At 37.3% G+C, this 27,159-nt stretch overlaps 1 protein-coding gene across 8 annotated transcripts; it reads left to right on the top strand.

The window, feature by feature from the left end:
* The first annotated feature begins 3,612 nt into the window (after positions 1-3,612).
* Positions 3,613-14,981, top strand: ZWINT (ZW10 interacting kinetochore protein). Of its 8 annotated transcripts, XR_004323932.1 has the most exons (10): positions 3,613-3,709; positions 4,430-4,520; positions 4,649-4,772; positions 4,934-5,100; positions 5,246-5,302; positions 5,843-5,985; positions 6,065-6,242; positions 6,333-6,455; positions 10,437-10,472; positions 12,853-14,981. XR_004323932.1 is itself a non-coding variant. In XM_014566615.2 (9 exons), exons 1-8 carry the CDS (start codon positions 3,669-3,671, stop codon positions 6,408-6,410), a joined length of 879 nt encoding a protein of 292 aa, XP_014422101.1. In that variant the 5' UTR covers positions 3,613-3,668; the 3' UTR covers positions 6,411-6,455; positions 12,853-14,981. The 8 variants fall into 8 exon arrangements, 7 of the variants coding, with proteins under 7 accessions (XP_014422101.1, XP_014422103.1, XP_014422100.1 ...); XM_014566615.2 differs by lacking the exon at positions 10,437-10,472; XM_014566617.2 differs by lacking the exons at positions 10,437-10,472; positions 12,853-14,981 and adding an exon at positions 7,013-10,430.
* Positions 14,982-27,159: the final 12,178 nt, after the last annotated feature.

Genomic DNA, 27,159 nt, shown 5'->3' with positions numbered 1-27,159 from the left:
ATACCAAATTCTTGCCCTCAATAAGCTTGCTGATTAGAAAATGAGATATTAATCAAATAATTCTACAAATATAAAAATGCAGTTATGACCAGGATTTAGAAGTCCATAGAGCTTTGTGATCCTATGATAAAGAGGCTTGATCTAGCTAGGCACGTAGGTGAAGGAAGCCTTGATCAATGTCTGAAAAAAACTGAGCAGAAAAATATGGAAAGATGAAGAGTTAATTATATTTTAAAACGTTAAAAGGACTCCTTCCTTGGAGTACATCATTATATTCAAAATATATAGAGGAGATTATTTAAATCCTTTACAGACAGAAAACCTACTTAGTATGGTTCTAGTCATTTATATTTAAGATTCATTTTATGTCCCATAATATGGGTTTGTTTGACTGATGTGCACTGGAAAAGAATGAATATTCTGTCATTAGGTGCAGTGTCGTATCAAATACTGTAAATGGCTTACTGAAATCTCAACTATTACTATGGATTTGTTTAAGTCTCCTTGCAAGTCAGCTATGATTCATGATTTTGATTCATGTATTTTGAATCTCTTATTAGGTGTGTATAAACAATTATGATTATTAAATTCACATGATGAATCGGCCTTTTTATCATTATGAAATCATCTTTATTTCTGGCAAAATTTTTCCTCTAAATATACACATATTTGTTAAAATAGCCATTCTAGGCATTCTGTTAATTAACATTAGTATGGTATATTTTACCCTTTTACTTTTATCTACTTATGTCTTTATATTTAATGCATTTAATATAATTACTTTGCCTTTGTATCCAATCTGATATTCTCTGTCTTTTGTGTGTTTAAGGTACTTATACTTAATGTAGTTATTCATATATTTAGGCTTAAAGTCCATCATTTTGCTTTTTGTTTTTTATTTGTCTCATCTGTTCTTTGTTCCCCTTCTTCCCTGTACTGCCTTCTTTTGAGTTAGCTGGGTATTATTTAGATTCGACTTTATCTCTTTTATTGGTTTATTAGCTATAGCTCTTTACTTTCTTATTTTAGAATGTACTTGTATTAGTTTTCTACCACCACACAACAAATCATCACAACTTAGCATCTTAAAACAACACATGTTATATCAGTTTTCATAGGTCAAGATTTCACACAGTTTCCATGGGACAGAATTTTGCATTCAACTCAGGATCTTACAAGGTTACAATCCAGCTATTAACTGGGGAGTATCCTTTCCTGGAGATTCAGTTAGGGGAGAATCTGCTTCCAGGCTTGTTCAGATTTTTTGCAGAATCCAACCTCTTGAAGTTGTTTGACTGAGGGCCTCAACTTCTTACTAGCAATAAGCTAAAATATATTCCCAGGTCCTGGAGGCCACCCTCAGTTCCTTGCCACATGATCCTCGCCTCAGGCAGTTTATAACATGCCTGTTTTTTTACAGCCAGCAGGAGAATCTCTCTCTCCAGTTTGCTGTGGAGTATTATATAACTAAACGGTATCAGGAGTGACATACCATCACCTTTTCCTAATAAGCAGCCTAATTAACACAATGATACCCTATCACCATTCTATCATTTAAAAACAAGTGCCAGGATCCAACTGCACTCAAAAGGAAAAGATTATACAAGGAAGTGGCCACCACGGGGTGTATAAGCACCACTGCTTTGAGACTATTGTATACAGCTTTGATTTATCATAGTCTACTTCCATCTGATATAGAATTTTACATAAAGATGTGTAATTTACTTCCTTCTCCCCTGCACTTTTTGCTATATTTCCCTTTCACTTATGTTATAAAACTTACATCACATTATTGCTATTTTTGTTAATACAGTTTCTTTATTATCTTTAAAAAAAAGATTTAAGTATTAAGAAAGGCATACGTTTTTACTCATGTAGTTACCATTCCTGGTACTGTTCATTCCTTTGTACACATTTAGATTTCAATCTAATATCACTTTTTTTTCCTGATTAATAGACTTCTTTCACATTTCTTGTAGCACAAATAGACTAATGATAAATTCCTTCAGTTTTTGTATGTCTAAAAATGTCTTCAGTTAATTATTATTTTTGAAAGGTATGTTTCCTATATGTAGAAATCAAGAGTGACTTTTACTCTAACAGTACTTTAAAGATGTTGCTAACACTGTCATGCTCCTTGCAGTTTCCAGTAAGAAACTTACTGTAAGTCACAATACTTTTGTTTCTTCATATATAACATGTTCCCCCACCCACCAAGCTGCTTTTAGCAATAGTTTTGAGCTATGCAATTAAGTTTATTGTGCTTGGGGTTTGTTGAGCTCCTTGGATTTGTGAATTTATAGTTTTCATCAAATTTCAACTTCTGTGTTCATTATTACTTAATTTTTGTCTTGGATACATACCTAGGAGTGGTTCATGTGGTCACTGTTAAACATTTTGAGGAACTACCAAACTTGTTTTTCAAAAGCAGATGCACCACTTTACATTCCTACCAGCAACATGAGCAGTCCACTTTTTCCACATCCTTCTGTCTTTTTGATTATAGCTCTGCTTATCTTTTTGAACAAAACTGTTTCAATATCCTTGTCTGTTGATTATAACATTTATTTCTATTCTGATCAGTGATTGATTTTTCTCCTAAATATGGGTTTTCTTTTCCACTTCTTTTTGCCAAGTTTGGTAGTTTCCAATCGGATGCCAGACATTGCAAACTACACCTCACTGGTTGCTGGATATTTTTGTATTTCTATAAATATTATTGAACTTTGGTCTATCATATACTTGGGTTTTGTTAAACATTTGATCCATTTGGGCCTTGCCTTTAAGATTTGTTAGATGGCACTAGGGCTAATGCCCTACTACTAAGGCAGAATCTGTGCACTCAAACCAAGGCCCCACGGATTATGAAGTTTTCCAGTGTGACTGGTGAAAAGAGTTACTATTTCTGACCCTAAGAGACGTCTGGGAATCCTTAAAACCCTTTCGGGGTAGTTTCCTCAGACACATGACGCTCAGTACTCAGCAGAATACCGGAGAAAACTGCAGAACTCCGAGTTCTCTCTCTGAGCAACCTTCTCCTTTCTCCTACACTCTCTAGAGAACGTTACCTGCCTTGGTCTCCCCCAGAACTCCAGCTCCGTCCTGTCAACGCAGGTAATCCTCTGGACTCTGCTTAGGTTTTCTCTCCCTGCACCGCATCCTGGAAAACCGTTTAAATGCAGTATGCTTTTTGAGCTATCATTCGCTCTCTGGGTCTCTAAGATCACTGTTACTCGTTACTGACGTCAAGCAACTTGAAAGAAAGACCCAGTGTTCTCCTTCTACAGCAGCAGAATTTTTTTTTTTAAGGTAATGCCGAGAGTTGCCCCGAAAAGTCAAACAGCACAACGCTCCTCCCTCTTTCGCTTAGTCTGAGGAGAACTGGGACGCGCGCCGCGGAGCGAACTCAAGCCGCACCTCCAGCCTTCAGCACGGCCCAAGGGCTACTGCGCAGGCGTAGAACTTCTGCGCTCACGCCGCGCTCAGCAGCAACTGCGCCTGCGCCAAACAGCTGCGCGCCAACGAGCGAATCTGCGCCTACCAATGAGAGCTTACGATGGTCCTTTATTCCCGCCCACTGACCGGATATCCAATCGCTTGCTTCGGCGCGCAGGCTGTGGTGCATCCAAAGTGGACAGAAAGTAGAACTGAAGCGCGGCCGGGGAAAGATGGAGGCGGCGGAGACCGAGGCGGAGACTGCAGCCCTAGAGTAAGTCTCCGCCGCCAGGTGACAGCCGGGGACGAGATAGGGCGGACCTTGCGCGCCCCCACGTAAATTTCTTGATACCCATCTATTCTTTACAGCTGTTGGGGTACGACTCTGCCGTGATGTCCCAACACACTCTCTCAGTGGGTCATTTCATCCTCATTCCTGCCTCCTAAAGGACCGCTCCAGCCCCTAACAAGGAAGATCTCTGGAGAGCCTAGACCAAGACATCCAGTGCCCTGTCCTGAGCCCCTCCTTAAGTATTCTGAGACCCCGCCCGCCCCAAGGCTTGTGTCCTCTTCGTGGAGGGCTCCTCCATTCTCTGTATATCTCCCTGACTGCTTTCAGAAACTTAGACGGTTTCTCTTCAGTGAAACATTCCCTATTTAAAATCACAGCTCCGTCCTAACATTCCTTACTCCCCTTGCTTTGCCTGTTTTCCTCAGGGCACTTATCTCCGTCTGTCCTCCGTGCACTCACCATTCCTGGGCCTAGATGGCCCTCCCCTTGCTTTGCCTGTTTTCCTCAGGGCACTTATCTCCGTATGTCCTTCGTACACTCACCATTCCTGGGCCTAGATGGCCCTTCAAGCCTGTTTGCAGATACTAGTCAGGGCAAGATTCAGCATTAATATAAATATTCACATATGTGCATGTGCACACAAGTTCTGTAGAACTAGCACCCCAGGGGCCTTCAGTTTTCCCTGTTTTCTTGACCCTTCAGGGCCCTGGCCAAGGTGGCAGACATCCTGGAGCCTATTGGTCTGCAGGAGGAGACAGAACTGCCTGCTCAGATCCTGGCTGAGTTTGTGATGGTATGTGCAAGATAGAATCCAGCCTTTCAGAAACCAGGGACTGCTCCTGTTTCCTCCTATTGCAAAACATGGGCAGCAATGATAGTGCAAGGAGGTAAGAATGTTCCCTGCCTCTACCCTCTAAACAGGACTCCCGGAAGAAAGACAAGCTCCTCTGCAGCCAGCTTCAAGTAGTAGACTTCCTGCAGAACTTCTTGGTTCAGAAGAACACTGCCCAGGGCCTGGACCCCTTGGCTTCTGAAGACACGAGCCGTGAGTAGGCAGGGGGTTGGGATTGGGGCTGCCCTGAGTGAAGAAGAAAGGGGAACATAAGTCAGGTCAGCTATTTGGCTGATGGGAAGACTGAGGCTTCCAATGTTGCAGGTAGATAGGCCAGGCTCACTTATACCCTCATTCTATGTGGCTCTTCTCAGGGCAGAAGGCAATTGAAGCCAAAGAGCAATGGAAAGAGCTGAAGGCTACCTACCAAGAGCACGTGGAAGCCATCACAAGTGCCCTAACCCAGGCACTGCCCAAGGTGGAGGAGGCCCGAAGGAAGCAGGCACAGCTCCAGGAGGCCCTTCAACAACTCCAGGCCAAGGTGAACCCAGGATAGGGGGAGGGAAAGGCAGACAGAGGAGGAGGAAAAGGGTGAGCATGCTGGGTTGGACCCACTGGCTGTCTTTTAAAATCCAGCCATAAAAATACACTCTTCTCTTTGTTCCCATCCTTTTGCTTACCTGCAGAAGCAAATGGCCATGGAAAAGCTCAGAATAGCCCAGAAGGAGTGGCAGCTGCAACAGGTATGTCCATTCCCCTAGGAAAATATCTTTCCCCACCACTATGCCATTGCATGGACCAAGTCCTCTGCCTGGAAAACCTTCATCCTGTTTCATCCTGTGAGGCATTATAGTATAGGGTGCCAACACAGACTTGAATCTCAGCATCACCACTTAACCACTGTATGATCTTGGGCAGTCATCTAACTTTCTATGCTTCTGTTTATTCATCTGTGAAATGGAGGAAATAGTAGCATCTACCATATAGAGTTGTTATGATGATTAAGTAATTAGTACTGGGAGTGCTTAAAATAGTGCCTGGCACATAACAGACTAAGTAAGTATTATCATCATCTTTATGCCTCTTCCCTCCAGAATGTCTCATGCTGAAATAATTCATTCAGACCCTTTTCTCTAGGCCCCTTGTCCTGCCTAAAGTGAGTAAGGCCCCTCTTTCCATCTGAGGCTCTGAACCCCCAGCTAGGTCTAAGCTGGAGGAGTTGGGGGAATGACTCTAAGACCTCAGCATCTGAGGAACCATGTCTACATTTCCATTCCTGGTAGGAGAAGCGTCTGCAGCATCTGGCAGAGGTTTCTGCAGAGGTGAGGGAGCGTCAGAAAGGAACTAAGCAGGAGCTTGATCGACTGTATCAGGAACTTGGAACTCTTAAACAGCAGGCAGGACAAGAGCAGGACAAGCTGCAGAGGTGAGGCTGGGAGCATGGGCTGTAGACCAGGGGTGGTCCAGGTGAGTTCCCTTTCTTCACACCCACCTCCTCCTTCCAGGCACCAGACCTTCCTCCAGCTGCTATACACCCTACAGGGTAAGCTGCTGTTCCCCGGGGCAGAGGCAGAGATACCACAAAAGCTGGATCTTCCTAAGGATAAGCCCCAGCAGCTGACCCAGCCCCAGAAGCAGAACACTCGGGACACCATGGGGAGAGACAGAGATGTGTCATCCAAGGTGAATGAGAGATGGAACAGATGGGCAGGGAGCCAGAGAGAAAAGCTGAGAGATAGGCCTTACCCACTGTCCATACTGTGTCTCCCCAAGGCTGACGGCCCACAGCCTGCTGGAGGTGCGAGCTTGCCATGGCTTCCTGGGGAACGACAACATGGGGAAGGATCCTAGAACAGATCAGACTCCAGCTCAGACCATGGTGTCCTTGGACTGCAGGTACGGCAGGAGGGAGGGCCTCTGGTCTACCTGTCTCTGCTTCTGAGCTCCACTGTTCATGTAGGGGATGAGATGTGGGAAGGAGCAAGGAGTTTATCTTATGGTTGAAGTTTAGTACATTATCCCCTTGCCCATCCTACCCTGGGCTAATGTGTCTTCCTCATTCCCAGCTGTCAGGCCCCACCCACATTGCAGGATGGACTTAAATTCCTTGAGGACAGTCTCATTTTTTATTACATTTCAGATTGGAGCAGACTCTGGATTCTGTTGATTAAAAGCCCTAGAACTCTCTCAGCTGCCTGTTTGTCTGTTTACCTTCATAGGTTGATGAGAAGAGTCGCACTCAAAGGCCAGCAACACCATAGGCACTGGGACTGGTGTGAATACAGAGGGTGTAGGGGGGAGGAGGCCCTGACCTGGGGCCCAAGGGGTTGCTTGCCCAAATCGATATGACACAAACATGCTGAGCTTAATTTAAGGAGAAGGTGAATGCTTTATGCAGGTGGTTAGATATGGGAAAATAATTTTAATTACTGATCCAAATGTTTATTTGCCAGGTGCCTGTTTTGTGCCAGGTGCCTTGCTGTGAATGGGAGCTACAGCAGGGGGTTTATCTGACCAGTCCCTGGCCATGTGGAACATAATGAAAATGAACAAGAGAAATGGTCAATAGGATGATTTCAGAGTGTGTTAAAATAGGGTAGCAATCTAAAACAGAATAAGAAGATACAGAGCAATAGTGAGAGAATATAGAGACCCCATCTGTCTGTATTGCCTTGTGTCTATATGAGTTAGTATTTCTAATTGTCCTGTGTCTATGTGAGTTAGTATTTCTATTTGAGTTAGTATTTCTTCTTGTGTTTGTGTCTGTTGCTTTCAGTCTCCGTTCCCCTGAGTGTCTGTTGCTGGGTGTGTGGACAGTGGTGGGGCACTGTTTGAGAAAGAGATTGCATCCCTAATTGGGAGTGTGGGAACTGCTGTGTAAGAGAGAGAGATCAGTGACAGTTCTCAGAGAGTGGAAAACTCCTTTTCCTTATAAGAAAATGACCTTCCTGTGCGAGAAGGACCTCAATATCTCCATGAGAAAGACACTGGAACCTTTTGTTATTGGTCAAGAGAGTTTCAAGAGACAGTGTTCCCTGTTCTGCCTCAGACTGGGATGCCTTCTCTGAGGTGAAGATTGAGATCCTTGTACACTCTGATGGTTTGCTCTGCTTTTCTGAGTTTTCTCTAGTTTTCTCTCAAATTGTCCTTTTAAATGTGTTGGCCCCATTTTTAAGATATGAAATAGGATAGGTATCAGAAGTCTTTGAGGTCCTGCATCATTATTGAATGAGGGGCTCAGAGAGGATTGAGTATATATTCTCCACAAGGGACATACAAATACTTAGAGAGGCTTCCTCAATCTGCCCATCCTCCTCCTCCCACATGGTCCCTTCTGTAGCCTTCTAGCAACCCACATGCGCAGTCCCCCATTTTTCCTTCCCTTATCCCTACAGTCTGTTTTGTTTGTTTGTTTTTTTCTAGTCTCATATACCCCAAAATGCCTGCAACAGAAAGGAGAGCAAGAATATATATACATATATCTGTCCCAGAAAATAAGTGTCCATTAAGGGAGACTGGGGTATGGGTTGGGATGGTATGGAGTTTCCCTATCTTTGCACACATAGTGGCTTATGGGAAGGAAGAGAAGATACTTATATGGAGCCCACCAAGCTAGGGGTGAATGATAATATCCTGAGATACTCAAAGCCAGGGGACAGGAGAAAGAGATTGGGCAAACGTGCAGTAATCAAAAGCAGAGGTCTGCAAAACTGCTGGGAACCAAATTTTTTTCAAGGAGTGTGGAATGCGTCAGTCCACACTGAGGCCAAAGAGTAGGGGAGGCTTGAGTATCTGTTATGTTTAAATCCCCTGAATTGTCCATGTGGCTGGAGCCTCACATTGGCCACAATTGTCTTGAATTACAAGCTCAGGATTTGGAACTTGGAACTTACTTTTAAATAGAAGCTGGACTTCAGCTTCCAGCTGTTCTTGGCTCTCTCTTAGGCTCCCCTAAAAGCTATACCAGTTCATTGTTAGTTGTGCAAGGTAGATATGTGCAAGAAGGGAAACTACTCCTGGGAACTTGTGATCTCTTGCACAAAAACCTGGGTTATGATTCTACAGAGACTGCTGAAAAGGCCCTGCTGCCAGCCAGAGATGGTTTTTTTTCTTCCTTTTTTCTATTCAAAGGAGGGGCACAAACCAGTGAAGAGTGGAGGGTAGGGGTGGGGAGGGGACTGGGGACTAGGCAGTGATTCAGTACAATCAACACTCTATTAGTCTGTCTTGACTAGAAGTCTGTTTGATAACCTAAAGTGAAGATTAAGCTTACTTTGTGAAACGAATAGGAAAATTTTCTTTCTATTCTCTGTAAGAATAATATTTTCCTTTTTAAAAATACTTTCTTTTATGGTAAACATTTTATTTATTTATTTTTTTAGTTTCAGTTTCATATTTTCTTGGTATTGTCAACTTTTTCTAGTAATTTTTCATATCCAGTTTTTTAAGTTTATTGGTATAAAGTTGTCATCTTTTTTACCTAAATCTGCCGCCTGTTTTAGGATGACCTAATGTGTTCCTGATACTTTTTTTGTGCTTCACCAAATTTTTACTTTGATCCATCCTTTCAGATTTTCGTTCATTTTCAAATATTCAAATATTAAAAAATTGGCGTTTGTGATCTGCCGTGTATGTTTGTTCTGATTCATTAATTAGTAATCATTTCTGGATCATTTTCTACCTTATGCTTTTAGGTGGAGAATATGTTTTGTTTTGGTCTGGTCTTTTGGTAAACTATTTTTATCAGATAATATACTTGTATATTTGCATCTTTGTTTTCGCAAATGAATGTTTAAGGCTATAAATTTCTTCTGATTTTCTGTTAGTCATTTCTCAGTCATTCGATTTATAGAATTTTTTATTAAAATTATTTCTGTGATTCATGAGTTTCTTAGAAAAATAAATTTGAAATTTTTTACTCTATGTTTGTGAGAAGATAACCTTTCTGTTTATTCTAGTTTGGTCAGAAAATGTCATCAATGTAATAAAAAAAACTTTGAAATTTGGCGAGGGAAAAAGCTGTAACCTTGAATGAGTGGTTTTATTCCTTTTTTTTTTTGTAAACTTTTTCATATGGATTTTAAAAGAATGTCTGTTTTAGAATTGCCATGTGTAATGTTTTCTGTATGTTTATTGGATTATGCTTGTTATTTTTTTTTACTTTATATCTTCTATATACTTAATTTTTTTGTTTTTTGAGTATCTTCTGAGAGAGGTGTGTTCAAGTCTCCATATGATAGTGGATTTGTTTATTTCTTTTGTTAACTTCTGGATTATTTCAGCAAAGCTAATCTCTCTCATTCTATCTTTACAATGTTTAAATTTATAAAACTAAGTTCACTTCACATATTCTACTCCATCATGAAAAGAAAACTGTCTTACCATTTTAGAATCTTTCTGTACTTAACACATCCATTCCTGTCTTCTAGAATTATGTAACTTCTTATATTACAATTCTTATGTCTCCTCTTTGGGCCAAGTAAGTGTATATTTTGAACTACAAACAGTGTGAAATTAAATAACCTAATTTAATTATTATTTCCAGCCTAGTGTTTAAATGACCCTTTTGATACTGTGAACATTGGGCTCTGAGGAATTTAGTGTTTGAGTTTTGATACACTTTGCTCTTGAAATCCTCAATAACCTAGGCATTAAGTCTGAGAACTGGAGTCTCAGGAATCAACATATTTTATGTTTGTTTTGAAGCCTTTTAAGCTGTTGTTTTGGGAGGGTGTAAATTCCTCTATCTATGTTGTTAAATTGAATTGTATAACTGTTGAAATATTTATTAAAAAACTGGTTAATCTTCATGGAGCTCTGCATTATACAAAAATTAGATATTAGATGTCATATTCAAATGCATTTCTTAATTTTCAGTTGTCAGATGGACTTTAGCAAGTACACCTATGCAAGGTATGCATAATTCATTTCATCATGCATTTTATAGTGATTATACCCATGTGAAAGTGTTGATACTTATTTAAATGAGTTGATTACTGCGTACCTAAAATCATGTTTGAGGATAGAAAAATGAAGGGGGAAATCTAGACATGCTTTCAGAAGGTGACAGAATTATTGGAAATAAGAGATTATCACAAGAAACATTTTAAAAGGAATAGACCATAAAATACATATGTATAACCTAGTACACAAATATTTGTTTTTATGTACTATAAAAAATCATAGGATGAACAAACATGAGTTGGAGTAATCAAAATGGGGTTTATTTTTATGGAAGAATGAATGAGTTTGTTTAAAATATCCTATAGAGTCTCCATGTTATGAAATTGTATTGTAAAACCTTTGGGCCTAATCTTAACCAATCGTAAACAGTAAGTGTGACAATTTTATTAATTAAAATACTCGTTTTAAAATTAGGTATATTAAATTTTCATTCTGTATATAACTTAGTAGACAAGAAGTTACACTTTACATGTGTCTTAGAGAGAAAATACTTCTCTTTAGGGACAAGCCTGTCCACAGTCTCCAAATATGTGAGGCTCACATTACCCTGGCTAGATATTCTAGAAATAAAAAAGGAATTTGAAGTAATTTGTTTCTGAAGTTTAGCATTTTCTGTGGTTGTTTCATTTGGTTACTCCATGAAGATAATAGACTCTGGGGTTATAACGTGCTGGTTTCTTGTTTGAAAACTCTAGATGATGACTAAAACATCTAGCTTTGTTCCAGTGTGCCATTTTCAACATGAGAAAGAAATAAGGGGAAAAAGAAAGAAATGGTAAATTTAGTTGAGGAATTCAGTCATAAAATATTGAACATTTGTGTGTGTGTGTGTGTGTGCATACATACATACACACACATGCATATATACAGACATACATAAAACTGGCAGGGAATGTAGATTAGCTGGAGGAAGTGAGAGTGACTGCATTATCCAATATATGGATATCAGGCCTTTTTTTTTCAGATACAGATTCTGTCATTAACCATTTGCTCTCTGTAATTCCTCTCTACAAGAACGTATATATCTTTGCATCCACAAATGAACACACTCCAATGTCTTCAAATTTAAAAGTAGTTAGTAAATGTTCATTGGATTATTTTAGGGAAGACTTCCCTAAGAGCTTCCTCTTGAGTTCAATTTCAAACAAATAAAATTATTTGAATGTTAGCTTTGTACTGAATATAAAGTTCTGAGAATTAAAAAAAAATGATAAAGACAATCTGAGTTTAAATTTGGAGGCAGAAAAGAAAAATCTGTGAAAAACTAATGCTAACAAAAACTGTTTGTCATTGTTTAGGACTAAGAATTGAAATGTTTTGGCAGCACCAAGGATAATCATGAGCACTAAGCAGAAGGAACATCATAAGTAAATGCAAGTGGCCAAGCAGCACTTAGAACATAGTATATGTTCATAGATTACAATATTCTGTGTCTTTGAATTTAGTTGCTGGAGCGCTATCATTTTCTCTTTATGATAGCATATTTCTTTGACTTTTCATGGCGTTTGAGGATATGTGTTTCTGCTTTTGCATTTGAAATAGCAGACAGCTTCCTTAATTAGGCTTTTTTTTTTTACTTTGGATCTATAAGAAACCTTTTTTATTGCAGAAAGTGGCACAGGTTTGTGGTTTCTCCTATAGGAGCTGGCTCTTGGGGAAGCCCTCTGGAGTGGGCACAAGGAATCAACCACAGAGTTAGGAGGGGTGTGGATTCAGCATCTGGGGTCTTGGGGGTGTCCACAGGGCCAGGAGGGGGATCTTCAAGTGGGGCCCACCCAGACGTTCATGAGTGGATCCTGTGCTGAAGTCTCAAAGCAGACTGCAGAAGACATGGCACTTTGATTTTCTTGTCAGCTTCCTTTCCCTTTCTCTTCCTCTCCCCAGTCACAGAGATCTCTCCTCAGAAATCCAGGTGCTGCTAGAGAGAAATGGGTCCCTCCATCCATAGCCCTCACAACTAATGTTGATATCACTCTTCCAGTAATGAATGAAATGATTCTGGCCTTTGAGATACAGAGATACAGATTTCCTCTATCTCTAGAAACTTAGTTCCCAACAACTAGAGTGCAATGTAAAGGAACTATCTGTGTTAAATGGCTTTTCAATAAAACAATTTTGTCCATTAGACATGTAATAATACTTAATTTCAGTTTGGAAAGCTTAGGTTATAGAGCTGTTTGATGTTGTGTTTTGTTTTTTCTTCCTAGCTATCCTGAGCATTAAATATTTTTTTGAATATATGTGCAGTTACATATATTCTAAAATGTGAAGTCAGGCATCATTTTCTCTTTATAAATTTAATTTAATTTATTTTGTGTTATTTTTTAAGGAGTCATTTATTTCAATCATGAAGACACCTGGAATCTACAGGAAACTCATCTCATTTTGTAGTACTGATTGCTATCAACAGTTTGCTATTTTTCACCCAAGTATCCTGTTTATCTGTAAAGAAACTATGTGACAGCCTGGTTCATTTTTAAATTGTGTATTGGGAACAGAGTTCACACTTAGTACTGACTTAGAATTCAAAAGATGTTTGCTTCCTGGATGTTTGTCTTGGTTTGGCAGTGTTAAAGTTTTGTGATGAAATGTGTACTTGTTTTGTTCAATCTCGATGGAAGTTTATCTAATATTTTCTATATGGTTAAGTATATGAAATTATACATAATATAAAACAGAAAAATGGAAAATCTAAAATCCAGGCATCACTGTCTTCACAGAAGTATATTTGTTTGGCAGAAATCTGGGTAAAGAATCTCCATCCTTGTAACAAGTCGTCCAGAGATTTCCATAAAATTTCATACTTTAGTCCCCAATTTCTTTAACCCCTTGAGACATTTTGTATTAACATGTAATATCTGTCTTGCTGTCTCCTTGGTTTTACTCCTCCTGTGCTACTGAATAAGAAACCAAACTCCTAGTACTGCTAATGCTTTGTCAAGCAGTGGTTCACTTGCTTCTTTGCAGATGGTTTTTGCTGAAGAGCCCATATCTAGGAAAACAAAGAGAAAATAACTTTCTAATTCTCTTTGCTTATTTAACCTATGTAATCCTAAGTATATCTAACATGAGAATAGCTCTGTGAAGACCATCAGAGTCTCTTGAACATTTTATTTCTCTTCATGAAATGATCTTTCAAAAATCCACTTGAATGTCCTGGACTAAAAGAATGAAGGCCTGAGAGAAGTGAGTTAACCACTTTTATGGTATAACCATAACACAAACAATTCAAATACCTTTTGATCACAAACATCATTGAATATCTGGCAATAGGTTTATAATTTGAGTTTAAACAAAAAGTTGCTGCCATATTATGGTGTGCTGAATTTTAATTGGCTTTGATCCCTCTAGGTGTAAATTGTTCTGTATAAAAGCTAGCACTAATCGCCTTTCTCAGCTCCCACTGGTATAACAGACATCAGTAGTCAATTCTAGCTCTTGGCCCTAACGGCCATAAACAGGACAGACCATTTTTTCCCATCTCCCCTTCCACATTACCCAATTTAGTTATTGCTAATTGTTAGATGTTGGCATATAACATAAAATAGTTTTGCTCTACCTACTAAAATATGTTAAAAATCAACCTACCATAAATAAGCTATAGAAATACGTGAAATGGGGAGCTTACTCCACATGAGGTGAAATAGATCCAGAGAATGTTTTGGTAATAGTGGGATGTGAGAGGACTTTGTAAGTGGTATGTTTTGTCAAGGAGTTTTAGAGTAAACTACATTCTAGACAAAGAGAAAAAATTTCAGTTATAGGATATAAAGAATAAGAATATGTCCAGGAACAGCAAAATGGTAATGTGGCTGAAGGAAAGATGTGTGTGGATGTGTTACTGGGACAGAATTGTAATTGGACTGGAGAGGCAGTTGAACAAATTACAGTAAATAATGTCCCCAAAAGTTTGAAGGTTAGAGACAAAAGCAAATCAGTATTGCAACTTTAGTTAAATGTTTATCCATTTGCCTTCTTAGTTTTGATTTTGTCACCTACTTGATTGTTCTTTTCAGTGAAAATAGGCAGGTTTTTGTCAGTTTACAATTTTTAAACAGTATGGTAGTCAATTATAGGTATTGAACATCTTGATGCTTTAGGCATTAACTAATTTATTATTGTTACCATTCATAAACTAAATAACTAAGGATTAGATGCTTTGCCTAAAACAAACAAACAAACAGCTATTCAAATTCTGGGCCATTATGCTCAGAGTTTCTTTCTACATGTCATTGTTACCACACACAAAAAATCTTCACTTTCTGAAAAGTCACTGTAAGAATCCAAATATGTTATCTAGGAAGACAGTGCAGCTAAGCCTTTAGCTCTTAAAGTTTGATATGCAATAGAGTCATGTGGAGGTGGGGTTTTTTTTTTTTAAGTTATAAACCCCCCATATAATCCAATGTATTTTTTTTAATTGAAGTATAGTTGATTTACAATGTTGTGTTAGTTTCTGGTGTACAGCATAGTGATTCAGTTATACATATATATTTTTTTATTAGAGGTTATATTATAAGCTATTGAATATAGTTCCTTGTGCTATACAGTAGGACCTTGTTTATCTGTTGTATATATAGTAGCTTGTATCTCCTAATCCCAAACTCCTAATTTATCCCTCCACCCCCGTTTCCCATTCGGCAACCATAAATTTGTTTTCGATGTCAATGAGTCTGTTTCTGTTTTGTAAATGAGGTGTTTTTTAAAATGTCAGTTTCAGTCCTCTGTTGAAGATTCTAATTCCCAATTCCTGGTTCAGATTTTGCATATTTAACAAGTGTCTCTGATCATGATGGAGTGAATTTACGAATCATTTTGTGAGAAACACTACACTATTTTCCATTAAGACTTTAGTATACATTATATTATCAACTTGCTGTGTAGTCCATAAGACTATGAAACAAAAGATACCATTTTGAAAAGGACTGGAGATCTAAAAAGGAATTTAGAATTCTGGTATACCAGGAAGTGTTGGCTATTATGTTATAATGATGGGAACACTAGATTCTATCAAAAGTCTGAAGTCAAAAAAGAGGTGTAGCCTGAGGCAGAAGGCTGATGATAAAAGAGGGTAATGCAAATGAAAACAAACTTCTGCTTTAGAAGGTATTGCAAAGTAAATTATTTAAACTCATACGTGTATATTCCACACACACACAGGCCAGAAAAGCAGACACATTTGGGTAAGGTACACAATTTTGTATATAAATTTTGTTTTGTTCTCACAGAAAATAAATTCAGGAAATAAAAATCTGCGTAAGAAGAGAGAAATTGCCCAAATTGTTGGTTGTTCGCTCAACTCCTACAGCTAAGCTGTATTTCCTGCCCTCCCTCCTTCAGAGTAGGTGAGGCCATGTGATTGGACTATAGCCAAGAAGATGTGGACAGAAATGATACATGCTACTTCCAAGCCTGGCTCAGGCGACCCTCCCTCACACCACCTCTCATCCTTCTCTGTCTGTTGGCTAAATGGAGAGGACAGTGAGGATCTTGAGGAAAGTAGAGACAAAAAATGGAGGAAGCCTGGGTCCTTGTTACTTGGATGCAAGCAACCTGGGTAAGGACAGCTGTTTTGGACCGCTCTGAGTAAGTTAAAAACCAAAAAAACCAAAACATTTTGTACTCTATGAAGCTACTGAAAAGTTGAAGTTATATCAAATAGCTTAAATCTTCTGGATCCAGTTCTGGTTTCCTCAGGCAAATATTTCAGGAAAATCTCCTTTTACCTTTGTTAATAATAGACGTTTACTTGTCTGGAAAAAGCCACTTCTCAAAGGATTTTCATCTTAAGTAAAAAAAGAGAAGTGTAGGCTGCAAATAGAATTTTAGTCAAAGGGAGGGATACTAGTTTCATTATAGTCTCCATTTCCCATACCAAAGTTGAAAAACTTACTACATTAGAGCTTCTCTCACTATTCCTTCCATCTCTTTCTCATTCTGTGCTTAAATCCCAAAATGTACCTGATTTGAAGAAATGATTGCTGAACTATTTATAGCTAAAAACAGTCCGTAAATTATTAGTGTTCTTAGGAAAACTGAACAGTTTGAGTCATTTTGTCTCACTGTTAGAAGATACACAGTAGAAGATACACAATGTTTACAAACCCTCTCAACATGACTAATGAATTCTCCCCTGTACCGACCCCTGCTCTAAACACCAGACAACAGTTTTGTTTGGTAGGTTTATAATATGCTTAGTTAAAACCAAATCAGGCAAACTGCTAAATGTTGCTTCTGAGTTTAAAATATTATCTTCTAGCTTCTTTGGGAATTTTCTTTTGTTTACTCAGTTGCTGCATTTTCTCTGCTGAGACATTTAATTACACACATTCACACCAGTAGTCATGCTCCCCCTTTTTACTTCTTGCATCACTTGCAATACTTTATCTCTTACCTCTCTGTCAGACTCCTTACTCTACCCTGAAGTATCTATGAGAGGATGAATGAATCACCATCATAAACAGTTCTCAAAATTTGTTTTTAAGAAGTACTTGCAGTATCATAATTCAATGGTATTGTTTTGAATTCAAGTACATTTGAAGATTTCATGCTTCGACAAGTTTTTTTTAAGGCTATGATTTTCTTTTGATCTGCTTTCTAATCTTCAGAAGTCACATGTCATTTTTTACATTTTAGTATTTTCTTTGCAGTTACTTTCCCCAACCCCTCTCTGCCCTCACACCTTCCCCTCTGCACCATCAAACATGCACACATGGAAATGAGAACTGTTCAGGATGGTGGGGTTTGGGCATAGCTGTTTTTTCTCTGGAAGAGAAGAAGCTGGATCATGTGATAATTCTGTTTAATTTTTGGAGAAACCACCATATTGTTTTCTACAGTGGCTGTATCATTTTGCATTTACTCAAGCAATGCACAAGAGTTCCAGTTACTCCATCTTCTCACTAAAACTTGTTTTTTTTCTTTTTTTGTTATATCCACCCTAGTGAGTATGAAGCGGTATCTCGTTGTGGTTTTGATTTGTTTTTCCCTATCAATTAGTGATGTTGAGCATCTTTTCTTATGCAAATTGGCCATTTCTTTGGAGAAATAACTATTCAAGGCTTTTCTTTTTTTTAATCAGGTTTTTTGTTGTTGTTGTTGTTGAGTTATAGGAGCACTCTCTATATAGTCTTGAATATTAATCCCTTATCATATGTATGATATGCAAATATTTTCTCCCATTTCATTGTTTGCTTTTCATATGTTGAACTATTCTTACATTCCAGGAATAAAGCCTTCTTGATCATTGTGAATAATCCTCTTAATACACTCTTGAATTTGGCTTGACAGTATTTTGTTGGGGATTCTTACATCAATATTCATGAGAAATATTGCTCTATAGCATTTTTCCCCCCTTGTAGTGTCTTGTCTGGCTTTATCAGAGTAAATGCTAACCTCATAGGAAGAAAGGTTGGGAAGTTGTCTTAGTCCATTCAGGCTAAATAAACTGGGTGGCTTGTAAACAACAGAAATTTATTTCTCACAGTTCCGGAGAGTGGAAAAGCCAAAATAAAGGTGCCAGAAAATCCAGCGTCTGGTAAGGGCCCTTTTCCTGGTTCATAGCTAGCACCTCCTCACTGAGCCCTCATCTGCTGGAAGGGGAAAGGGATCTCTGGGACCTATTTTATAATGGCACTAACCCCATTCATGAAGATTTCACCATCATGACCTAATAACCTTCTAAAAGCCCCACCTCTTAATACCATCAACTTGGGGGTTAGGATTTCAGTATTAGAATTTTGAGGGAACACATTCAGTCTATAGCAGAAATGTTTCCTCCTTTTCAATATTTTGGAAGCATTTGAGAAGGATTAGCTTAATTCTTTAAATGTCTAGTAGAATTCTGTAGCAGCACCATCTGGTCCTGGGCTTTTCTTTTCTGGGAGGTTTTGAGTACTGATTCAAGCAACCTCCTAATTACAGATTTATTCAGATTGGGTGGCATAAATGTGTGAATATTCAAGTTCAACCAAGAATACTTAGAGTCTGTTTGGGAGAGGCAAACTGCTATTGTAAAAAAAAAATTCCCATATAGTTTAGCATTGTGTTACTGGTGTGGATGAGGTATTAGTTTTGTACCAGACAGACTAAAAAGAATTGTTGCAAAGATTAAATAATACATGTATGTCACTTGAATAATACATTCTATAAATGTCAGTTATTGTGATCATCATTATGGTATTCTATTAATGCTAAAATGCTCATGTTTACATTTTAATATCTTTAAAATCAGTATAAATCTTATGACCAATTCAATTTGAAAAATTAACATCTTGATTGATAGCCATTCTCTTAATTGTCTCATAGTGAATCCTCATTTTGGTATACATGTGCTATGTCATTCATTCCTTTGTTTCCATGTTTCTGTCTCTGTTGTATATAGAACATAATAAAACAGTGATTTGCTGAGGTCTTAGCTCTGTCATTAACTTACTGTGCTACCTTAGGCAAGTCACTGAAATCATGTGAACTTTAGTCTTCTTTCATAAACTAGGTAGTCAAAACTTCACACTCCTCATCTGTATATTAGGGAGACCAGTTGTCTCTTCGGATCTAAATTTTACAGATTTGATGAAATATTTGAAACAAGGCCATGTCACAGTAAGGCATGTAGACATTTAAGGTTGGAGAACTGGTCGGGTAAGAATTTCCTGGAGAAACAATTTTGGACAATAAGTAACTTTCTAGCCTAGACAGAATGAAAGAAAGAGAGGAGAAAACATAATGGCACCAGCAAAAAATAATTCGGATCTATTCCCTCCAGCATCAGTGAAGATAATTTTGAAATCATGTTAGTTTCCAGGACAGAGTGTGCCAAAGGGAGAATAATCACTGTGTAGCCTGTGGGTTTCCCAAAAGTGAAAACAACGATATCACAGTCTTGATATAACTAAGAAGTTAGGAGAATGAGTGTAGAGGATGGTTCAGCTGGGGTACATATCACAGGGTTTTGGCTACTTCTAGGTTTCAGAGTCTGCCAAAGTTTCAGTAAAACTGGGAGATTTAATAGAAAAGGCAAGTGCACTTACAACTTACGTACTGCTTGGAATCAGGAATAAAGCAATAGCGTTGTTTTCTTAATTTCATGTCTTAATATGCTTTATAACAAAACATGTGTGTCTCATATTTCAGATATTCCCTAAAGTATAGAGGTGAAAATAAGTCACCACAGAGGATTTCATATCATTAATTGTCTTTGGTTCAAATCCCACTAAAGAGACCCCACGATAATATTTGAGTACAAGTAATTTGTCTGGGGGGTGGTCCTAAGAAGCTTTGGATTTGAGTGTGAAATAAGAGAGGGAAAGGAAGGAAGCGCATACATAGTATTTAGTGAGCATGTTAAGTGTTGTAGGTAATTGGGGCACACACCAACTGTGATCTCTGGGTAATGATTCAGAATTGTCCTAAATGTCAGTAAAGCTGGGATAAATATGCAACATTTTCAATTGTTATACTTTGGGGTCGTTCCCAGAGGTATGAATTTCTTAGTAGTTACACTCTGCCCTGTGCATGGGTAGAGTATGTTCTCCCAGACAGAGAAAGCTATTAGCGTCAGGCACAGGACAAATTAGTGCTAAAAGTTTTTAAGTAGAATGCCAGCAGTTTCTTCTAGTCTACCACTTGCACTCCTTATATCTATCTGTGTCTCACATTGTATTCCTCAATCTTACCATTGCTTTTGCAAAATCAAGGCCAGTCAAAATTTTACATACATATTTATAAGAGAATTTGTGAGGTAAGATATAGTGAATCCTAAACATTTTTTCTAATTATTTAAGACATGAACTCTTAATTTTGAAATAATAATTGAAGATCACAGTTTTAAGAAATAATATAGACATTCCATATTTCACCCAATTTCCTCCAATTGCAATTAGCTTAGAATCTATAGAATTATTTTTCCCTTTTATATAGGAGTCCATCCAGATTGTTTTCAACCTCAATCAATACATCTGATGATCTAGATTGCTTGCTTAACAAAGTAGTTTAGATATTTAACCCTGAGGTACATGAACATCTGGTTACTATGAATTTTTAAGTCTTTGATTTCTACAATTGCCAATTTAAGGTCATCACCAAGCATGGATGTACCAAGAGGTGCCCCAGTGAATTTTCTGAACTCAGTATATACACATGTTTGTCTTTGCTATGTCACAATCTCCTAAAGATTAATTACTTCCAGTAGTATAGTATTTAATTTCTGGCCACCTACAGGTCTACTGGAAAGAGAAAACAGAAAGGACTAAATTGTTGTCATAGCACTTTTTTTTTTTCTTTTAGCAAAATTCATTTCTCTTCTAGGAGGAATATCACTTTGCCCAACCTCCTTCCAAAATTGAACCTCTAATTCCATAGTTTCTGATTTTATAGAGAGAAGTATAAATTATCCATAGGGTCACTGGAAATGACAGTGGGATAGGTCTCTTCTACTACCACCACCACTTGCTTCCTTGACCCATATGCTTTAGCATCAGAGATAGAGCACCATTTCTGCATAAAACTCCAACCCCACAAGTGTCATTCCCAAGCTATCGACTTAGCTTCATCTCGAGAAAACGCTTCCAATGTTCTACTAAGAAAGAAATTTCTGTGTGATAAAGTATAGGCTAGAACAAAAGTGAATCCTATGTTTATGGCCAGTCTGGGGTTCTCAGAAGCATCCACTCAAATGTCCTCTGCCAGATATCAAGATCTCAATTGCTTCTCTATCAGAGCTCTGACTTTAGCATAGGTGACTTATTGGGGTAGGAGTTCAGCTTCATTGTAACTCCTCATTCTAACTAACAATAAATTTTAATCTTGATTTTCAACACATTCTACTCTTTGACTGTAGGAAGGGAAAATGAAGTTCTTAAATCCTATAAGGGAGGTCTGTCTTGCACAACATGCACTGGGTTAAATGGCTGGCCTGAAGCTAGCTAGCTAGCTAGCTAGTTATTTATTTGTTTATTTGTTTGTTTTAATTTCAAGGATTCTTTGGCAATTACCTTTGGCTTAAAATCTTGTAATCTTTAGAGACATTATAAAAGCTAATGCACCCCCTTATACCGTACCTCATCCCAGTTCATTAGAGATGAGTCTTAGAACTTTTTTGCTACACTATTTCATATGTTAACACCATGCAACTTACCATTAGCAGTGGCAACCCTTAGTGTTTTGTTGCAAGATCCCATAACCCTATTCTAAAAAATCTGATTTCTCGGACCACAGGTTGCATCAACTGTTTTTGTTTGGGTCTCACTAAAAGAGATCCCAATATATAAATTTGAGTGCAGGTAATTTGCTTTGGTGATGATCCCAAGAAGGACTGTGAGGAACTGGGTATTTTGGATCTGGAAAGGAATGAAACAAGTACAGGTACACTAGTGAACATGGTACTTTCATAGATGACTGATACTCAAACTTCTTTTGGGACCCCAGGGAGACGGTATATACAGTTTTCTCATCTGAATAATGAGGAAGTTGTATCATCTTTGGCTGAGAACGTGTCATCATCTTGGCAACTTCGAACTGCGTTGCATCTGTGCCAAGAAAGTTTCCTTGGGCAGAGAGAGTCATCACTTATAATAGAAGGAACTGCAGGTTCTTAAGTAAGGAAAAATTAATATGTATAGAAAAGGAATGAGTACATATAGGCATGAGATTATTAGTATCTATCACTCTACTCTTTAAACAAATTAATGAAAAATTTTCTAGTTGGAAAGTTATTTACTTTAAATATAACAAAGAGACGGGAGTTATGCTTTATTTTACACCTTTTATGCATTCAAGTGCATTAACCATCACAGTACTTTTGAGGTGAGCTAAAATTTCTAGCATCACAAGTAAGGATAATAATCCTAGGATAATTGAGAGCAAGTAACTAAGTATAGATTTTCACCAAAATTTGTCTGAACTCAATGACTGAACTCAGGGGCCAGGTCAGATCATTTTCATTATGTGATATTAAATTACGCAATTAATTATCTCTTTTTCAATAAAGCTGAACACCATAAATAATTAAGGAAATTGTTTTCTGTCCAGTTTAATAAACTGAAAATATGGATTTCAGATTTTTAGACTCATTGGTGACTGATAATACAAGGAAAATGATCCTGGTAGAAAAGATTCAGTCTTTGCAACTCAGGGTTTTGTCCATTTATCCACTGAAGTCACAGATTTTCCTTGGTGGAGAAAAGACCTCAAGAAATATCAAATGTAGGTGGATGTGAAAGGATGTATGTATTTAAAGTAAGGTTACTGAGAGAGAATTAAAAGGATACAAAATTCTTAATCAATCTTGCTGTACATGGTTTCTAAATTTAGGAGCAAAACATCTTCAGGGATTTTGTCTTTATAATCAACATCATTATCATCAATCATCATCATCGTCATATCAGAAGAATGTTTAAGTGATGATAAAAAATAATGAAGAGAGACATCTGCACTCATGCAATTGAATCTGAAATTTAACAACCAGCATTTGAGCTCTTTCTACCTGGATTTCTTGTATCTTTATTTCACATTTCCAAACTGTTTGTGTTTCTGTTGACTAGCTCTGCTGGAGAAATATGCATGTTTATAATTTGGGCCAATGATTTGCTTTACCAAGATCCCTTTGTTTTGATTTGCTTAAATATACTTAAATACAAGCAATAAAGGTATTTACTCTTGTAGCAAATTCAGTGCTTAAGAAGTGTGATGCTCTATTCTTAACACTTGAGATACAGTGACAAAAGCAAAGAAAGTTCCTGACTTCAGTGATTTATAATTTAGTGGAGGAGACTAAGCAAGCAAACAGAAAATATGGATTATAATGTCATACCATATCATGAAGGAAAAAAATGAAGCAAAATTTAAAGGGATATCATGAAAAACTTTTATATTACATAGATGGTAAACACTGATAAGGTGACAATTGAGCCGCTTTGTCATTGAGAGACAAGAACAAAATGGGGCAGAAATTCAAGTATGACTGAAGGAATTAGTGCCCTGGAAGGAGAAAATAGTGAAGCAAAGGCCATGAGACAAGAGAGTGTTTCATGTCTTTGTGGAATAGTAAAAGACTGTGGTGATTAAAGCATTACAAGAGAGTAAAGTGGAGAGAAATACAGAATGTTTGAACAGAAGCTCAGGACCAGCTTATAGGGAGCTTTCTAGTCCATGAGGAGTTCTAGTCTTCACTTTGAGTGAATTAGGAAAGTGGTAAGAATTTTGAGCAAAGGAGTGATATGGTCTGACTGATAATTTGAAAGAGCATGGGGAGAATAAAATGTAGGAAGGCAAGAGATGATGGTGCTTGGATTGGGTAGTACCATCGAAGGTGGTGATAACTTGTGAAGTTACAGATATATTTTGAGATTATAGCTGACAGGGTATGCTTGTCCTTGAGTCTTGGCATGTACATAGCCATATTAGTGTTTTATAGTGAACTGAGGGCATGCTGTGGCCCTGCTTTATTTGTTAGAATATATTTAGCTAAGGTCTTGGTATTCCTTCTCATGACACCAGGTGGCATATCCAAAGTAATGAATAAGATGAAATAAAAGAGCTAACAGGAAGAAACAGAATAGAGTGTTTCTCAAAATTGAGAGAACGCTGCGACTGGAGAGAAGAGGATGAAGTAGCTGTAATTTAGGACAACTTCAGGCTGTAGCTGTCAAGCCTACCTCCTATCATTGCTAGTGATTCCCTTGTCTTGGTTGCTGGAAGTGAAATCTGCTGGGTCTATGATCAAGTGTATCTTTTCTTCACCTTGATGTTCAAGGCTGATAAGGGAGTCTAGATGAAATGCAACCAGACAGGCATTTAGATAGGGCTCTGTTGGGGAGAGAGCCTGCTGAACTTCCAGATGTAGGTCAGCTTCCCCCATCACTCATCAGCATTGAAGCAGCTGCTCTCACTGACTAATCACATGCCTCAAGAGATATCTGCCTTTGATACTGAACTGTTCCAATTTTCAGGATCAGAGAATCCTGGAATTTAAGTGCTGAGGAGTATCTTAGAGGTTATTTTATCTGATAGAGACAACAATTAAGTTGTAAATACCAAAGATAATATTCTATCACCACACAGCGGGATAAAGCAAGAGCTGGAACCAATGTACACTTTCACTGGCATATGTAGACTTTCCTTTAAGAACCAATCTGAATTTATAAAGATTTAACAAAGCAGGAGTTGTAAATAAAGGGTAAATGGGACTGAATTCTATCTTTAACACCAGAACATGTAATCATCATGTGAGTTTGTTATTCCTAGCTTTGACAAGAACTGTTTCATCCATCTATTTAGACATATGTCTGAAAGTATAGTCCAGATTTTCCCCTTTGTCTTATTCTGTGCCTTGCTGAGAATTTTAAAGGAAATATGTGCCATGATGGAATCTGTCTAGGTCAAGACGACAACATAGGAAGGTCTTGAAATTCTTTCCTCCAGTGGACCCACTGAATACACAACTACACACAGAGCAATTCCCTCTGAGAGAAATTCAGGAACTAGATGATTGACATAGGAGTACCTAAATATATATAAAGTAAATATTAATGGCTCTCAAGGGAGAAATAAACAAAAATACAATAATAGTAGGGGATTTCAATACCCCACACTCAAAAATGGATAGATCATCAAGACAAAATCAGTAAGAAAAAACTGATCTTAAACTACAAGTTAGATCAAATGGACTTAACACACATATGCAGAGCATTCCAACAGTGGCAGAATACATATTCTTTTCAAGCACACATGGAACATTCTTCAGGATAGATCATATATTAGGCCAAAAAACAAGTGTTAATAACTTGGAGAAAATTTAAGTTATATTAAGTATCTTTTCTGACCACAGTGGTTTGAAACTATAAATAAATTGCAAGGGAAAAACTGGAAAATTCACAAATATATGGAGAGTAAACAAATGCTACTTGAACAACCAGTGAGTCATCAAAGAAGTGAAAAGGGAAATCAGAAAGTATTTTTAAACAAAGGGAAATGGAAACAAAATACCAAAACTTATGGGATGCAGGAAAAAAAGGTTCTAAGAGAGAAGTTTATCACAATAAATTCTTATATGAAGGAAAAACTTAAGATCTCAAATAAACAACATAACATTACTTCAGAGCAACTAGAATAAGGACAAACTAAGCCAGACATTTGTAGAAGGAATGAAATAACAGATCAGATCAGAAATAAATGAAATAGAGACTAGAAAGATAATAGAAAAGATCAATGAAACTTAGCTGGTTTTTTTTTAAATAAAATTGACAAAGCTTTGCTTAGACTAACAGAGAACATTCAAAAGAATAAAATCAGAAATAAAAGAGAAGACATTACAACAGATACCACAGAAATACTAAGGATCATAAGAGACTACTATGAACAATTATAAGTCAATAAATTAGATAATCTAAAAGAAATAGATGAATACCTGGAAACATACAGCCTACCAAAACTGAATCATGAAGACACAGAAAACTTGAACAGATAAATAATGATTAAATATATTGAAGTGTAATCAAAAACCTCCAAACAAAGGAAAACCCAGAAACATATGACTTCACAGGTGCATCTACCAAATGTTTATAAAGAACTAACACCAGTCCTTCTCAAACCATCAAAAAACTGAAGAGGAAGGAACAGTTCTCTTCTACAAGGTCTGCATTACCCTGATACCAAAACCAGACAAGGATACTACAAAACAAAACTTGAGATCAACATCCCTGAAGAATATAAATGCAAAAATCCTCAACAAAATATTAGCAAACTGAATTCAACAATTATTAAAAGGATCATATACTAGGAACAAGTGTTATTTATTCCAGGGATGCAAGGAGGGTTTAATATTCACAAATCAATCAATGCAATGCACCACATTAACAAAATGAAGGGTAAAGCTCATATGATCATCAAAATAGATGCAGAAAAAGCATTTGACTGTATTTAACATCCTTTTATGATAAAAACTAAAAATTTGGTTTAGAAGGCACATACCTCAGCTTGAGAAAGGCCATATATAACAAACCCACAGCTAAAATCTTCCTCAATGGTGAAAAGCTGAAAGCTTTTTCTGTAAGATCAGGAAAAAGGCAAAGATGCCTATTTTCACCACTTTATTCAACATATTACTGGAAGTCCTAGTCAGGGTAATGAAGCAAGAGAAAGAAATAAAAGACAATAAATCGAAAGGAAGAAATAGGATTATCTCTACTTATAGATGATATGATGATATACATAGAAAACCCTAAAGACTTCACCAAAAATCTGTTGACACTAATAAGCAAATTCAGTAAACTCATAGGAAACAAAATCAATGTACCAAAATCAATTTCATTTCTATACACTAAAAATGAACTATCAAAAAGAGAAATTTTAAAAACAATCCCATTTATATTAGCATCAAAATCAATAAAATACTTAGAAATAAATTTAACCAAGGAGTAGAAATATGTGTACACTGAAAACTAAAATGTTGATGAAAAATTAAAGAATACACTAATTAATGGAAAGATATGTATATTCATGGATTGGAAAAATTGATATTGTAAAGTGTTCATACTACCCAACAAATCTACAGATTCGATGCAATTCCTATCAAAATTCCAACAGCAGTTTTCACACAAAAGGAAAAAAAAACCCTAAAATATTTATGAAATTACAAAAG

This window comes from Camelus ferus, chromosome 11 (genome assembly GCF_009834535.1).
Source record: "Camelus ferus isolate YT-003-E chromosome 11, BCGSAC_Cfer_1.0, whole genome shotgun sequence".
NCBI lineage: Eukaryota > Metazoa > Chordata > Mammalia > Artiodactyla > Camelidae > Camelus > Camelus ferus.
This window is presented reverse-complemented; position numbering and strand designations above follow the sequence as displayed.